This window comes from Ceratotherium simum, chromosome 17, assembly GCF_057802395.1.
Source record: "Ceratotherium simum simum isolate JZ-2026a chromosome 17, ASM5780239v1, whole genome shotgun sequence".
Lineage (NCBI taxonomy): Eukaryota > Metazoa > Chordata > Mammalia > Perissodactyla > Rhinocerotidae > Ceratotherium > Ceratotherium simum.
Genome location: NC_141916.1, coordinates 60,870,295 through 60,888,135, shown reverse-complemented (window position 1 = coordinate 60,888,135; position 17,841 = coordinate 60,870,295). Strand labels below are relative to the sequence as shown.

Below are 17,841 nucleotides of genomic sequence, written 5' to 3'. Positions count from 1 at the left end.
TTGAGAGAGACTCAGCAGCAGTGTGAAACCCTCTGCCTACAGCTCTCAAACTGGCTATCCAGTTTCTAATATCAAAATCTAACTAACTAGTCATTTAAAAGTCAATTCACTTTGAAGAAGGAAAAAAAATGCCAAAGATAAAATCTGACTTGAAGGCTAATACATTTCCAGTAAGTCATCAATGATTCACATGCTTTTCTTGGTCCTAGACCACTAAAGTTTATCTTCATTCCCAAGGTCATTTTTCTTAATACTACCACCAATTCTTCTTTCAAAAAAAAAAAACCAACCTAATACAATCTTACCCTGACGGTCTGTACATTTCCTGGAAATGTCCCCTTATTCCACTTCCAGTGCCAATGTGTTCCATCATTACTGCTTGAAAGTGACCCAGGCCCTCTTCTTGGCAGTGATAGATGGGGCCCTCCTGAGAGAGGCCGTTGAGCTGGGCTGCCACTGGGTGGTGAGCGGGAGGAGCAGCCACAGGGGAAGAGTAAGCCCTGGGCTGGAAATGACTGGCTGGCCGCTGAGGGGTATAAGGAGGTCCCGTTTGTAGCATCACTCCATGGGGTGGGAAAGCAGATGAACCAAACCCCATCCCTGAACTCAGAGGTGGAGGAGGAGTTCCGTAGAGATATTCACTGGCTGACAGTGAACTCTGTCGCTTGGTAGCTGCATTATGGTTGTCCAGGTCTAAAAATTCTTTGGGACTCTCTGGCCTCTCCACAGACTCATCCAGCTTCTCTTCCTCTGCAGCAGGATTCTGCCCATCAGCTGTGACCACCTTGGCAGCCACCGCCTCCATTCGGGTCTGGGAAGTTAAGGCAGCAGTCAGTGTCTCACAGCCTTGGAGATTAGCCATGGCACTCTTATCTGAGAAGAGGGGTCTTGGCAGGGAAGGCTGACTACGTGGGGGCCCACTTGGGCTTCCCGGGGGATGGATATGTCTCTGCCAGTCGGAAAAACCCTGTGGACAAGTATAATAAGGAGTTCGCTGATAGTGATGATAGGAAGGCTGAGGCGGTGGCTGGTAGGAATACCTCATTCCTTGGTGGGGGCGATACCGAGGAAAGACCCCAGAATGCGGGTTGTTAGACTGAAAACCCCTGGGGGGGAAATGCTGAGGATGTGAGACTGAGGGTTTAGCTCCCATCACATGGCCCAAGCCCTGCAGGCCTGGAGTGACGTGGTAATGTGCAGCTGAACCTGGGTATTCCAGGCCAGGCACGTACAAGGGAGAAAACTGGCTTACAGTGCTTCCCAGCAAATTGGGGTCTGTGCTGGGAGGCGCAGCTGGGGTCTGTCCTGGACACGGCATGGTTTCCTGCAGTGTTCTGCCTCTGGGGCAGAGTGGCTTTTCTGAACCACTACCACTGAGGCCTTTCCCCTCTGACGCACAAGGGGATGCTTCAACAATCACTCCGTTTTCGGGTAGAGCCCCTCTCTCTGCCAGAGCGGAGAGGTCTCTCATACACCCTTGGGCTGCTGTACTGGCATAGCTGCTCTCTGAGGGCCAGGGACTCTTGCTTTTTGTTGCTTTACAGTTGTCTCCAGATTCTGAGGAGTCGCTTTTGAGCTCTGGGCCCTCTGTTTCCCTTTCTTGTGGAGAGCTCTGCCCAGTACAGTCGGTCTGCAGGGGAGGCGTGAGGTGAGGTAGTTGTTTGAGGTACAGCCCCTCTGAAGCACCAACACTTGGTGATTTCTCCTCAAGCCCAGGCAAGGGATCTGCTGCAAGAAAAACGGAGAACAAAATAATAACTCAGTAGCTGGAATGACAATACTCATAGAGGTGGTAATGAAAAGAACATGATAAGCAGTCAGATAAGGGGACCCAGGGTGGAGGCAGATGTGTGGCCATTCCAGCCTCAGCTAGAAATCTTGAGAGGCCCTGAAAGGTGTCACGATGCTGAGTTTAGGCCTTGCACACTCCCTTTCACAGACCAGGAGGTAAGATCTAGCAGCTCTACAGCTACTCATAGCGTCTGCCAAAGAATGGCGCTGTCCTGGCCTCCCTCTTCCTGTGCTGTCAGAGTCAGATTGTAAGAGGGTGTGAGAGGATCCATGGACTCCATCCAAGCAGATGCAAGTAAACTGTGGCAGGAGGGTATAGCTATCACTAGAACCGCAGGCCAGGCCAGGAAGCTCTAAAACTACACAATGAGAAGGACCAGGACGTGATGGTTTCAGGAAGCCTGGACCCCCGACTTCTGCCCCACCAGAACAGAAGCTCCACAGGAGCAGGGATTCTTACTTGTTCCTCACCATATTCCCAGCACTTGCCCAAAACAGGGCTCAATCGGTATTTACTGAAGGAATGAAAATGTTCACCTTGTCAGCATGTTTTGAAAACAAAATGTCTACAGCATAAAACTCAAAAGCCATCTTTAACATATTACAGAAATTTAAGAAACCCAAACAAATTAACTTACTAGCCTCAAATGCTTCATTACAAACTCAGAATTCTTTATTTTGCTATTGTATCACCCATAAATATGGTCTTATTATTATAATCTTTCAAGTAGGACAGAATAGTTGCCCAGGTGTGGTCCAAATACGATTCTGGAAACAGATCTTAAGGATAAGATTAAGGATTCATAGCAACTTTTAAAGATCTACTAGGATCTCAGGCTACTGATGAACTAAAGCTGCTTTAAAGATCAACGGTACCAGCTATACAACGAAAATTAAAATCTGCACTTTTCATTATTCAGTCAACATACAACAGGGCAGCTAACAAATAGACTTCTCCAAGGTTTCACCACAGGGACTCTTCTTCAAAAGCTCTGAATTCCAGACATCATCTGAAATCAGTATTAAAAAATTCTGCTAGAGCTGGTGTTCACAAAGTAGGCCTTTCCTCAAAAGGAACACTAAGAAGTAAGTTTGAGTTTAGGCATATCATCAATTTTATGTGGAATCTTCATATTTTATAAAAGTCTAGGCGTCTCCATTCCCAGTCATGAACTGAAGAAAATTACATGCAATATATACTAGACATCTATCCTAGAAATAAGCATTAATTACACAAAGCAGTCTTTTCATCTTTCTCCTCCAGTTTCAGGTTTACTCTCTTAAACAGCATTTCTAAGAAATTTCTTCAAGATTTGCTAGATCTCACTATTCTTCATTCTCAGTAGATTCAGATATGTACTCAAAAGGAATAGAAGGATGAGAATACTTAGACTTTAAAATACTGAAAACTTATTTCATAATAGTAACTTTCAAGACAGGGATTCTGAAAGGCAGTTCAATGATGCACGGGTTGAGAGCATGGATGCTGATCGAGTCTGTGGGTTCAAATCTCAGGTCCACCACTCACCAGCTAGTTAAGGGCAGATAATATAGTGTCCTTGTGCCTCGGATTTTCCATGTAAAAACAAGGATAATAACAGTAGCTATCTCAAAGGTTTGTTCTGAGAATTAAATGAGTTACACGTATGAGTCTCAAAAAGAGTGCCCGACACAGTGAGTACCACATCTGTACAGCTATCACCATCACCAAAAATCCTTTTGGATCTTTGGACCAAAAACAATACTATGACTGGCCCAACCCTCAGTGGTTCAAGAAAGAGAGGCTGGAAACTAGTTTACATTTCGTTTGATTTTCTGTGTAAAGAGATTACTCATGGGGCCGGCCCCGTGGCTTAGCGGTTAAGTGCGCGTGCTCCGCTACTGGCGGCCCAGGTTCAGATCCGGGCGCACACTGACGCACCTCTTGTCCAGCCATGCTGAGGCAGCATCCCACATACAGCAACTAGAAGGATGTGCAACTATGGCATACAACTATCTACTGGGGCTTTGGGGGGAAAAAGGGGAAAAAAAAGAGGAGGATTGGCAATAGTAGCTCAGGGTTGGGACTGGCATCGATGTTAGCTCAGGGCTGATCTTCCTCACAAAAAAACATAACAAACAAACAAACAAACAAACAAAAAAAGAGATTACTCATGAGTTTAACAGCTTACAGAACTAGAAGTCAGATAAAAGTGACAGTATAAATTACCTTGGTCATTCTCAGGTTCTTGTGTCTCACTGTCATCCTGCGTCCTCCCAGGGTTCCCCAAGGCAGGCTTGGGGGCAGACACACTTACTGATGCTGAGTGAGCAGCTGGTGGGAAAGGGCCAGGTACGTGCGGGGGAGCAGGCTGTTGGGGGTGGTAAGGCACACCTGGTGGGCAAACACGGGAGGACAGCTGCTGCATGGCGATCATCTCTGGGCTGTCCATCATGGAGGCCCCTCCCTGCACCCCCCGCAGGGCCTGGGAGGGAGCTCCAAAAAGAGAACTGGGTGCTGGGGCTGGAGGTGGCTGTAACCGATGTCCACCAGATTTACAGGGTGGTCGCATATACCCTGAAGAAGGAATTTCATGAGGTAGAAAGCTTGGCTGTTCAGTCCACTGGTTTGGGGGAAGAGGTGGTCTCATCACTCGGGAATCCATCATGTGACCAAGAGTATGAGGCTGGCGAGAGGGTCCTGGCCCCATGGGGGGCTTCTCATCTGGCCCCAAGGGTCCTGGGTTTGTAGCACCATGGTTCCCATTCCAGACAGCAGGGTGTACTCGATTCAGGTATTTGTATGATCGGTACATGTGGCTAGGAGGAATTTCTGAGCTTTCAGGAAAGTCTGGGGGTCGGGCTGGAGCCCCATCATGCCTGGGAGGGATAAATCCTGGCTGGAACTGAGTTGGGGGATACATGTTTCCATCCTGACTGGGGCCACTCATGTGCCCAAGCTGCAAGGATCCAGGGTGTGATCCCATGTTAGCAAGCTGCACCAGCCCCCCACACACTCGCTTCTCTTCGGGTGTGCCTAGCCTGGGTCCTCGGTGGTTGTTAATTCCAACTGGAGGCTGGCAACAAGAAAGAGAAGACAGCAGAGTTCACCAGACCCACAAAATAAGGCATACCTTGTAATGTGCTTAATCTAGAGAAACAGACTCTACAGAATAAGAGATAATAAATTAAATTTAACCTGGGAAGAGACTGTATTTCTAATATTTACCTTGAGACCTTTGCACCTGCACAGTCTGAGTAGGTTGCTTACCCGCAGGGCAAAAGGTTGCTGCTGCTGTCCCGGCTCTCCAGGGTGTGGCTCTGGGACTCTTGAGGACACATAGAAGGTGGCAGGGTCTGATCCTCGAAGAGGGCCAAATGCTCCTGGTACTGCTGGCCTCTGGAGGGCAGTGAGGAAAGGCATGAGGAGCGAAAAAAAAAAAAAGAGAAAGCACAGACATTAGGTAGAAAGTAAGGACATTCCTGAAGATGAACGTCCTGCTATGCTAACACAGACCATTAACAACGCAGCAGAGAGGGCCAGGATGGGAAGACAGCCAGCACATGGGCTTCCCCAGCTCAGGACCAGTTCCTGAGCCCAAAGCAACTTCTCTTTCCAGGAGAGACAAACTGGTCTTTCTTAACCTCTTTCATTATTGCCTCCTCCCCACAGGAGCCTTTTTAGCCAACTTTTCCCCCAACAGCTCCCCACCATGAAATTTTAATACCACAGATATACTGTATATTTTATGTACTATACATACTCTGTACTTTACACATGAAAAAACTAAGGTTTTTTAAATCCTAATTTTTGCCCACATTGAGACTGTGTGGTTCAAATGATCAAGAGAAAGGGAGACTTAAAATAAAGGAAGAACAAAGGAAGGACAGATGAAGAGAGAAGAAATCATCCATATACAGAAAAATTATTTTGGAAGAGGAGCCAAGTGGAAAGGCTTTACTTCCCTTTGAATTCACCAACTAGGAGAAACCACACAGATTAAGCTGTTCCTTACCATCTGGTTTAAAAGGGGTGTCTGGTTGGGCATCCCACCGTAATAGAGGGGACGAGAAAAGCCTCGGCCATTGGAGGTGCCCACATCCTGGGGGAACTGTGAGGAACTGCTGCTCTGATCATCCCCAGAAGAGGAAGCTCGGCGTGCGGGTGGCAATGACTTTCCTCCGTTTTCCACAGGCTGCTGTTTCCGGCTGGGCCCTTCCGAGTCCCTGGAGCGGGTCCAAACATGGCTTCCGCCACTTCGCCCAGCCCGATTCCGTCTCTTCTCCCGCCTTTCATCCTCTCTGATCCAAAATTCTTCATCTGTGTCTCCATCTTCGCCCGGAAAATGCTTCATCATTGCCCGATGGAAACACCTCTCTAAATTATCAGACATCTTGGTATACTCTATAGGAAGATAACAAGGATTGACCTCCAGGTAGAGCTTTTTCAGGCCACAAAGACTATTCTCTTCCTAATAAACAATCTGTTATTGTTTATTGCTGTTTAATGCTGTTAAACTCAGCATTGTATTAAATGCTGAGTTTAATCTGACCTGAGCGCATATTATGTTGTAGAGCTAAGGATACAAGATGAAGACATGGTTTCTGTCCTAAGAGGCTCCAGGTTGTGTGCCTGGGACTCTAGGACTGTTACCTCAAACCTGTAAACATTTAATTCTTTAAGGCTAAACTGCAGAAATATTAAATACGATCACTGAGTCTGCTTAGTGTTTAAACGAAGGTATTTTGAGCTAATGCACAAATGACCCCACGTTTCTATACTTGAAGCCATATACACTTGTTATTAGATCTACTCTGTGGACTTCTCAAGATTTAGACTCAGCTCCACCTAGGTTCAGTCTTGTCAGTGCTCAACTGTCTGTATTAAGGAGGCACAGTACCAAGTAGACCCAGACTAGTCTCTAAGATAATGAGAAATAATCTGAGCCCCGTTAGCTGCCAAATGCACTCTCTTGTCATGAGGCACAGGAGAGCAGTCCTGGAACACTGTGTAAGTGGCTGGAATGGCCAATCCCATGGCTTTTAATACACATTCTCTTTATAGTTGCAAAGAAAGGTCTGAGTTACTAGAATATGTATTTCTAAAAGAGAAGGCATTGTACTCTTGGTTATAATGGTACAGCAAACGTGTATCCAGAGCAAACTCCTTCCCCACTTACCACTACTTTCTCCATTATATTTTCGACAGTTCCTGAACATAGTCTTCATGTCATTTATAAATTCCTCCTTGGTACAGTATACACCTCCATTCAGTTTCTTCTCCATGCTTGAGATATCCATGGGGACCTAAAATAGGACACATTAAGTTACAATATGCTAGAGAAAATCACATCTCACAGTCCCCATGAGGCAAAAGAATCATACTGTTATGAGACACTCAAAAGCCTGGTACACATCCAGCAACTCTGATTTTCAAGGAATAATAGATGAACTTAAACGAAACAAAACAAAAAACAACAACAACAAAAAATCAAGACACATACACCATAGTAGGATAACTTCAAAGCCAGCCTCTACCTTAATAATCTGGTAGTAGTTTGGGGCATATGATTCATCCACAGGTTCCAAAAAGGGCCAGGAATCCTTGTGAGCCTTTACCACATCTAGAACTGAGAAATAAAAAAGAGAGCTTAATATACACACTCACATGGGAACACTTCTATGAGAAACACAATAGTTGAGAATGGGACTAACCTTTATACATGGCAGTGAAATCATCGTCCAACTCAAAGCTGTAAATCATAAAATAAGAAATTAATAGTAACTTTGACCACCTTCTCTACTTAGCAGTCTTAATTCAATCACAGACACATGCTGATTACACCAAGATTTGGAATAGTCTCAATAAAATGTTTTTAAAGATAAGTCTGTAACACTGATAACACTCCAGAAAATAGTTATAAAGATAAGGGACAGCAAACCTTAGTAAAAAAGGGAATATCATTTTCCTCATCTATAAAGTGATGGGGCTGGCCTAGGTGATCTGGAACTTAATTTATGATTCTATAATATTAGTTATTTAATAACACAATTCTTTTCCAGGTTTATTTTACTCTAATGAGTTTTTTTAATGTAAAGAATAATAATCCAAAAAAGTATACAGTAGATTGAGGAGCTCACGAACACTGAATACTACCTATCACACAGGGTTGTTTTGAGGGTTAAATGAGAAAAATGCCTAGCAAATGTGACCGGTTGCCATTGTTAGTATCATTAAATACTCACAGGTCTTTAGTCCTTTTTTCTTCCCTCATGGGGGAATTAGGGTCCAGATGGGAAAGTTCTGGGGGGAGCTCCTTCCCTTGGGCCAGCAGCCATGCCCTTTCTTCCCTGAGCTTTCTCCTCTTAGCTCGATCTACAAGGAACACAAAGCATTATGGCACTATGAGTTAAGTACTCTCTAGATGATTAGATGTTCATCAATCATCTTGAGAGAAGGAAAAAACAAAGATCTCCAAAGTGGTATCATGAAATTATTTTTGCTTCCTTTTCCATCCTCTTTTTGGTAATTAGGATTCTATAGATGGAACACTCTAAGAAAAATATAAACGAGTAGAACCCATTTCCTCTTAGTCATCATACTGAGTTTCAGTTGTGGGATGAGGGAGGTATGGCGGGCACTGGGACGGGGAGAGGGGAAAGAGAAAGGCAGAAGAAAGACGGAATTAGAAGAAAAAGGAAAAATAGAAGATTGAATGAGGATTATCCTTTGACTACCTAAGGCTTTCCTAGCTTTCTCTCAAAAAAGCAACATCTATTTTTTAGGATCAGACTCTCAATCCAAACATACATACAGGATTTTATATGCAAATCCAAGCTCTCAAGGTTTTGCATTTACAAAGGCATTCACATACACCAATAGTCTTTGCTCTGCAACCCAGCCCCATCTCCGTCGCTGGCTCCTACCAAGCCAATGGTGGTAATAAGTTTGGCTGGGAACAAAGGTAAGATGCCAGCTGGATTTAGGAAGGAGTTGATAGGCAGGGATGACTTTTTTCTGGGTCAAAGCCATGGCCATGAGAAACACACTTAGCATTCCACTACTAGCCTGACGGGGCATTCATTACCTGCAGGGAACAGGCAAGTCAGGAATAAAGAAAAAAGGCAGAGACATGAAGAAGAACACTGTCAGATGGCAAGACACAAAAATGGAAAGGAGAAGCCAGGACAGATCCTCTTATTTCTTCTCCAAAACATAGGCTCCATATCGGTACATAGGCTCCATATCGGTACACTGCTGTGAGCATGATGTGACCCTGCAATAGTGTATTCCCTGTCAACTTCCCTTTGATTTGTGTTTTTGTTCCTACATTATTTTCACTTTTAAACTCAGAGTAATCTAGATCTGCTTTAATTAAAGACTCTTCACTGTCAAAAACGTTTAAAATTGTGGTTTTTTGAAAAGAACAATTTTAAGCTTAAAGAATAGCGTAACTAAATTAATGAAGACCTATGTACCTACCAAACTGTCAAAGCTTAACATTTTTGCCTTATTAACTTTAATACACTAAATCTCACAGCTTAATAATCCATTTTCTAGTTGACTACAATTTTTTTGCATTTTGTAAACACTATGATGATGACCATTACTTTAATATGTCTTCTTGTGCATGTGTGAGAGCTCTCTGTCTTCTTGTGCATGTGTGAGAGCTCTCTAGGATACAAACCCAGTAGTGGAACTGCCAGACAGAGGAATATGTATCTTAACTTTATCAGGCACTGTCAATGCTTTCCAAAGGGTTATACCTATTCTTTCAATAGTGATTTGAGTTACCTCACACTCACTTGATAAAACTTGAGCATTTTACCAAACTGATGAGTATGACATGGAATTTTAGTGTTTTCATTTTCATTTTTCTGATTGAAGTAATAATGAACATGTTTTCTACATTTACTGGCCATTTAGCATCCTCTTCTGTGAATTTCCTGCTTATATACTTTGCTTTTTTTCCCCTCTGGGTTGCTGGATTTCTTACTGATTTGAAGAAGTGCTTTATATCATCTGGATAACAAGTCTCTGTTGACTATGTGTTAAAATTATCTTGCACTCTGTGGTTTGTCTTTTCACTTTGTTCATAGTGTTTTTGCCATATCCAAGTTTTCAAGAATTAATGTAGTCGAATATGTCAATCTCTCTTCCCTTATAGTATGAACTTTTCATACTTAATAAATTCTTTCTAATCTCATTATCTTTAAGATATTCACCTATACTTTCTTCAAAAAGGTTTTGGCCTTTGGTCTATCCAAAACTTATTCTTATATGAAAAGCAGAGATGTAATTGTTTTCCCCTATCAGTAGGCAATTGTACTGCCACCACTCACTAAAGAACCCACAGGCTCTCCCAAGGTCTGTTTCTGGGTATTCTATTTCATGGTCTCATCACCTATCCTTGTGCCAACAGCATTCTCTCTCATTCACTGTAGCTTTTATTTTGTTATCTGATAGAATGAGTGTCCCTACCATATTGTTTTTGGAAATTATCTTGGCTATCCTTGGCTCTTTGCTCTTTTGTATGAATTTTAGGAACATAAAATGATTTATTTAACAGCAAACATCCAGTCAGGGTCACACTTTCCCACTTGTTCAATAATTTTTTTAAAGTTGGTTTGTTCAAATCAAATCTTAAGAAGTCCACACACTGCATTTGGTTGATATGTCTCTTAAATCTAGTTGAATTTCTAACAGTATCCTCTCCCACTTATTTGCTGGAGAAACGTGGTCATTTTGTGTTTGTAGAATTTTCCACATTCTGAATTTGGCTAATGGCATCTTCACTGTGGTGTTAATGTGTTCCCAACCCCGTGGACTTCCTGTAAGCTGGCAGTTACATCTGGAGGCTTTGATCAGATCTACAGGTTTGATTTGGGGGCAATATTACTTCATAAATGATGCTGTGTACTTTTCCTCGCATCAGGAGACATAGTAGCTGGTTATGTTTCTTCATGATGTTAAATTTCATCAGTGTTAACCTGATCTTTTCATTATAAAGTTCCTCATCAGTCTTTTACTTAAAGTTTAACTGAGTTCCAAGACAGAATTAAGCTGCAGAGAAAATTATTTGTGTGACTGTTTTCTCAATAATTCCAAGGTACATATCTAATACCTCTAAAGATGCACAGAAGAGAACTCATTACATATAGTGGATGCTTTGGGGCAGGGGTTTGCAAACAGCAAACTACAGCATGTAGGGCAATTGCTGACTGCTTTTGTAATAATAAATAAATAAGGAAGGTTTTACGGGAACACAACCCTGTGTGGCCTCCAAGCCTCAAATATTTACTATCCAGCCCTTTTCAGAAAGTTGGCAGATCTCTACTTTAGGGTAGAGTCTCCTGAAACCTTGGTTGGGAAAGCTTTGCCTAGATCCAGTTTTCCATTATTTGTTCAAATTCTATTATTCCTGCCACATTTATTGACCAAGTTCTTCTTTTCCTCATCAGTTATTGCGTACTCTGAAATACAGTCTGTAAAGAGAAGGAAAAAAAAATGCTTGATTCTTTCCTTCTATTTTACCAGTTTTTAGAATAAAAAGTTGTCCCATTAAACTCCTAAGGTGATCACTGATTTTTAAAAAATATCATTATGAACTCATGAATTTTTAACTTACTTGATGTTTTTTAATCTATTGAAGATTTGTTTTATTTTTTTCAATGCTCAGAAAGTCCCATTTTGGTCAGTGAGAGCCTCTTCAGGCTGGCTCCTGTATTTTCTGACAGAACTTTGAGGAGTCTTTGATGCTTCCTTGCTGTCTGTTATAAAATAGTCTAGGCTCTGGGCCGGGCCCGTGGCTTAGCGGTTAAGTGCGCATGCTCCACTGCTGGTGGCCCGGGTTTGGATCCCAGGCGCGCACCGACGCACCGCTTCTCCGGCCATGCTGAGGCCGCGTCCCACATACAGCAACTAGAAAGATGTGTAACTATGACGTCCAACTATCTACTGGGGCTTTGAAGAAAAAAAAAAAAAAAAAAAAAAGTCTAGGCTCATCTTATATTTTTACTGCCCCAGTACTGAACTCAGGCATTTCTCCAAAGAGTCTTGGTTCCGTCTGGAGGGAAATTATATTTAGAGACCACCATCTGAGTGTTAGGAATTCTCATTGCTATGGGGTGATGTTACAAAATTATTCATATTGATATTTGTATAATAGTGAATCCAGCTCCCTGGCTGAATTCTTATTAGTTACAATGGTTTCTTGAATATTTTCTGGGAGTTTCAAATCATACATTACCTAAACAATATATATATACATATGTATACAGACATACATTTTTTCCTTTGTAGAGAAGAAACCCTACACAACAATACAATAAGGAACAGAAGCAACGATGGAGGAGATCTTGGTTTTCTTCCTGACTTGAAAAGGGAATACTCGCTATGTTTCCCCATTAAATAGAATGTTTTCTTCAATTTTTTTTTATAGATACTGGTTAAAGAAGTTCTATCCTAACTTTTCAGAAATTGCCACAACCCAAGGACTGCCAGGAACAACTAGAAGCTAGAGAGGAAAGGAAGGATTCTCTCCTAGAGCCTGCGGGGAGAGTGTGGCCTTGTCAACACTTAAATTTAACATTTCTAGCCTCTAGAACCGTGGGAGAATAAATCTCTGCTGTTTTAGACCACCTAGCTATGGTCATTTGTTACGTTAGCCCCAGGAAACTAATACAAAATCCAATCTCATTTTCTCCCGAATCCTACTGTGCTCCTGAGAAGTCTGCTTTCACTGTTACAGAACATCCTTTAAGGTAATCTGTCTTTTCCAAACTGGCTATTCTAAATATCTGTGGGCCATATGTTCTTTAATTCAGCACCATCTGTCCACATGTAATTTATATCTAGCTTACATCTCTTCTTGCTTTCTAAATCAGAGGATTTATGTTTTTCATCAAATGAAAAAAATTCTCAACCATTATGTCTGAATATTTTCTCTGGCCCATTCTCTTGATTCTTTCATTCTAGAACTCAGAGTAGATACATATTGGATCTTTCAAGCTATACATCACCTGAGTCAGTTATTAAGCTATTTGTGTCAGGTCCAAATCCATCATTTCTCTGCTCTCTGCTGGCTTGCATTCTGTCAAAAGGGAGGACTACAGGGAGAGTGTGAGGCAAGGTGAGGCAGAAGGGGCTCCTTGCTTCCTGTTTGCTTGCTGTTGCGTTCAACACCACTCCAGCAGTGGGCCTCCATCTGCAAAGACGGAGTCGGTTCTGAGAACCCAGTTCTTCTGGCAGTCCCAGAACCGGGCTGCTGCCTGCCTTCAGAGGCACCATCTTCAGATGTCTGAGGACCACCTCTCAGAGCAACCACTACCTCAACTACCTCAACTTCTAGGTTCTGATAACCCCAACCTCTTCCTTTTGTTTCCCTTGCTCTAGAGGTGCTACCTCAGAACTCCCTTGAACTTTTTCATTTCTCTAACTTCCGTTTAACCAAAGACCCATGTGCAGTTTAACCAAAGACCCATGACACTAAATGATGAACCAATGGTAACTTCTTTCGTCATGTCCATCTTCTTTGTCTCAGTGCTGCATTCCATATAATTTCCCAGATATATCTTCCAGTTCACTGATTCTCTTTCACAGGGACCTAAGCTGTTAACCCAGTTATTATTCCAATAACCACACTTTACATTTCCAGGAGTTCTATTTGTTTCCTATGAATTTGCCTGTACTTTCATCAAGGTTATTTTTTTCCTTATGTTTACAATTCCTTCCTTTTTATATCTGATAATGCTAAACATATTTCTTTTTTGTCTGCTGCACGTACCATCTATTGCTCACAGTGGTGCTTCCTCGTGTGCTTTGAAAGTCTAGTTTTCTACTCATCTTTTGCAGGGATTTATCTATGGTTTTCCTTCCCAGGGTAGATGAAGATTCCCTAGACTGCCCGCTCCCTGCACCAACTCAACCTAGGAGTCTGCTCACTAACTTGTCACTGCTTTTACTCCCCCTAAAAACAGCTCCTGATACATGACCTTACTTGATTAAGACTTCAGATATGCTCTTTAAAAGGGTATTTATACATTATTAGATAAAATATTATATAGATAATATACTACAAATATAATTTCCATGTATTTAGGCAAGAAGAATTTTTAGGCTACCTACCAAACATATTGAGAGAAGGTCTCAATAATGTCCATTTCCAAACTGACTGGTTTGACTTAGAATGGATATTTATGTCATCATTCAGTCTTGTAACATCCTTTTATACAAAGACAATACTAATAAATAGCAGTACATTTATTTGGCTTGTTCCATTTCCTTTTTCGTTTTTGCTTTTTAAAAATTTTAGTAAAAAATATATTAAATGTACCTTTTACACTTAAGTAAAAGTCAGTAGCATTAAGTACATTCACAATGCTGCACAACCATTATTACCATTACCCACTTCCAGAAGTTTTTCACCATCCCAAACAGAAACTCTACCCCCATTAAATAATAACTCTGCGTTTCTGTCTCTCCTACTTATTTCACTCAGTCTAATGTCTTCAAGGTTCTTGCCTGTTGCAGCATGTATCAGAATTTTATTCCTTTTTAAGGCAAATAATAATCCACTGTAAGTATATACCACATTTTGTGAGGCAAACGTGATAACCACTACACTACAGAAACGCGATTATACCATGTTTTGTGTGTCCATTCACACTGATGGACATTTGGGTTGTTTCTAACTTTTGGCTTCTACCTTTTCTTAATCTACTTCCCTCCTTTCAAAATCTTTTTCAACGAATGAAAGCCATGAGCTCTCTCCTTGGAAATATGTGCTCATGTGTCACATTACACTAGTTTTGCCAGCAATTTCAGGGGCCCCATACTAGTGACTGGTGCCAGCACTGCTGGGATGATGGGGTATAAATAGAAGCATACAAAAGAGTAAAACTAACTGTTAAGTTGTTTGCTCCATTTACAGACAGATTTTCAACATCAATATGAAGAATGTTCTGATGCACCCTCAACACAGATAAATATTATGGTACAATGACCCACACGATAAAATCCTCTTAGAATTTAATGTCATAAAAAGCTTTTTTCTCTGAGTTAACGTTACAAACTTTAAAATTCTCCCGTCAGTAAAAAACGTATTATTTCCATTTTTTTTTTACTTCGCTGCCAAGAAGTCAGGAAAAGTTTCTTGTTGTAACTATTTAACAGCCTGTAAAAATTCTCTCCACATTTCCTCCATGATAACTATCACTGTGAGCTTGCTGTGTGCTAGCCCTTCCTCCATTCACTCCTTCTAACAAGGTCTGCACAGCCCTACACGATCTGACCCGTTACCTCTAGGAACCATTTCCTGCCAACCTTCTCCTTGCTTTGCTCACTTGGATCCAGCCACACTGCCCTTCCTGCCGCACAGTCACAACTCAGTGCCTTTGAACTTGCTATACCCTTGGCATGCAGGGCTCTTCTCCCGTCAGATATTCATATGGCACATTTACTCATTTCATTATCAAATGTCGCATCTTCAGAGAGGACTTTCTTAACAATCTTATTTAAATGTCACTTATAACATGAGGCTCTTTATCTCTAAACCAGTTTTATTTTTCTTCAGATCTCTCACCACTATCTATGATTCTACAATATTTGTTTACTCTCTGTCTTCCTAACATTAGAATGTAAACTCCATGAAAGGAATAACTTATTTTGTTTAATACTATGTTCCTAGAAGAGTGCCTGGCACAGAACGGGTGCTCAAGAAATATTTGTTGATTTGAAAAATAATCCGTAACAAAAGTATTACTAATCTTACAGGTATAGAAACTAAGCCATAAAAATAAGTTTTGAACCTGTCTGTATATACAAAAAGTGCACCCAATAAGAACCCCACTGAAAATTATAGAATCCCACTGAAAAATATAAAGAAATATAAGGCACAGTTACTGTCTTGAGGAATTTAAATCTAGTACTGGAAATAAAATATATACAAAATCTTACAAGTAGGAAATAATACACAATGTGGCACAGGCTCAATTTGTAGATTAAATGACTAAAGGTTTTAGAATGAAGAAATGAGTAAGATAGGAATGGGGTCAACCTATTAAGAAACAGAAGGCACTACTTAGGAAAGGGAGTAAAAATGCACATAGTAAGGCCAGAATCCTTTAAATTTTATAGTCAAAATTTATTTAAATTTTGCATTGAAACACTGCATTAAAAAAGTCAAATCCATGTTACACTGTTTTATTCAAATATTTAAAAAGTTTAATACACTTATTTAAAAGAAAAGAAATATTGGTCTGTATTCAACCAACCCAAATGATCTGTTGTCACAAGATACATCAGGTGCAGCTTATAAATATGGCTGCTGGGCCGGCCCTGTGGCTTAGCGGTTAAGTGCTCGCGCTCTGCTGCTGGCGGCCCGGGTTCGGATCCCGGGCGTGCACCAACACACTGCCTCTCCGGCCATGCTAAGGCTGTGTCCCACATACAGCAACTAGAAGGATGTGCAGCTATGACATACAACTATTCACTGGGGCTTTGGGGGGGAAATAAATAAATGAAATCTTTAATAAATAAATAAATAAATAAATAAATAAATAAATAAATAAATAAATAAATAAGGCTGCTACCTAACACACCTAGAGATGATTGTTATCCTTTGCTTTAACCACAAATCAAAGAAAAATCTCAGTATACCAAGACCAAGACCTGGACCTAAGCCTGAGGAAACTATGTGCGCTCATAATATTAATGGTAATATTCTAGATTTGTATAGTGCCATACCTGAAAAAAACCTCTAAGACTTTTCTTAAGCACATTTCATTTGTGTTTACAGTTATTTCTGTGAAATTAGTTGTCATCAATACCTTCATTTTTTTTTTTTTTTTGCTAATCCACACAAGGGACATGGCAGAGATGAGAGCAACAAGCAAGAGCCTGAAAAGAACCCCAAGAATGACAGGTACACATGCCTTAGCAGGAATAACAGCAAGAAGACTGGATCCAGAAGAATAAACCAGACAGAATACAATTTAAAGAGAAATTGCCAGAAACAGCTTAGATAAATGAGAGAACCTAGTTTGATGTGGCTCTGGCTACAGGCAGGCTATTCCCATACCACATGTAGCTCTCTAGAATGCAGAGAAAACCCACATACCTTCCACTGCCTTAACTTTCTCTTCCAATTCTCGTTTCCTCTCTTCCTTTAGCATCTGCTCCTGCTCCTTCTTCTGCACTGCTAGAAGAATTTGCCGTTCTTCCTCCTCCTCTTTGCGCTTCTGTTTTTCTATTCTGGTAAGCACAGGGGTCTCCTGCGAGGAGCCAATAAGTGTACAGAGTCAATACACAATCACGTAAGATCAGTTCTTTGTTTTGAGTTAAGATTTAATTTTTACTGAATTCAATTTATTCAATAAATAATATTAGATACCTAAGGAACTTATAACTACAAATTGATGTTATCATCTAAAGAATAAATGTATGGATATATATAAACACACTAACATTAAAACAATGGAGATTTAAAACAAGGTAAAAGTTTTGGGCCCAATGATTTACACAATTTGTAGTCTTTGGGAGATAATCTTATGAAGAATATGATGAACCAGAGAAGAGAAACTGAAGCAGTTCAGAGACACAATTCTTACAGACTTAATTTTGGTAAAAGTGAAATCTTAAAAAGTATCTTTGTCTAAGTAAACTAAAAGGATGAAAGACAGTCATTAGACAGAACACAGACCGACAACTTAATGTGCACGACTTTGAAACCCTTAACTTTTATAGTTTTCTTTCCTAATAAAACTGAGGGTTTGGTAGGAAGAGCCACCATTCTTTAAAATACAGAAAGGAGGGGCTGGCCCGGTGGCACAAGCGGTTAAGTGCGCGCACTCTGCTGCGGCGACCGGGGTTCGCCGGTTCGGATCCTGGGCGCGCACTGTGGCAGGCGTCCCATATAAAGTGGAGGAAGATGGGCACGGATGTTAGCCGAGGGCCAGTCTTCCTCAAAAACAAAACACAGAAAAGAAATGAAGGCGACTACACAGAAATTCATGAAAATCAGTCAGATTGGCTAGTGACTTCCCTTGTTCTTCAACACAAAATTAATATAA

General features: G+C 41.2%; 1 protein-coding gene across 9 annotated transcripts in view; it reads right to left on the bottom strand.

Annotated features, from left to right (window-relative positions):
* Positions 1 to 17,841, bottom strand: part of CECR2 (CECR2 histone acetyl-lysine reader) — a 163,021-nt gene that overhangs the window by 5,104 nt on the left and 140,076 nt on the right. For 4 of the 9 annotated variants that reach the window (XM_087442984.1, XM_087442988.1, XM_087442990.1 and 1 more), the window contains 9 exons: positions 16,890 to 17,043; positions 8,017 to 8,146; positions 7,486 to 7,523; positions 7,309 to 7,400; positions 6,951 to 7,077; positions 5,787 to 6,175; positions 5,000 to 5,170; positions 4,001 to 4,847; positions 306 to 1,728 (listed from right to left, as the gene is read on the bottom strand). In XM_087442984.1, the coding sequence (XP_087299110.1) occupies positions 306 to 1,728; positions 4,001 to 4,847; positions 5,000 to 5,170; positions 5,787 to 6,175; positions 6,951 to 7,077; positions 7,309 to 7,400; positions 7,486 to 7,523; positions 8,017 to 8,146; positions 16,890 to 17,043 (3,371 nt within the window). The remainder of the gene's footprint in view (positions 1 to 305; positions 1,729 to 4,000; positions 4,848 to 4,999; positions 5,171 to 5,786; positions 6,176 to 6,950; positions 7,078 to 7,308; positions 7,401 to 7,485; positions 7,524 to 8,016; positions 8,147 to 16,889; positions 17,044 to 17,841) is intronic. The other 5 variants (XM_087442987.1, XM_087442989.1, XM_087442986.1 and 2 more) reach the window with 3 other exon arrangements.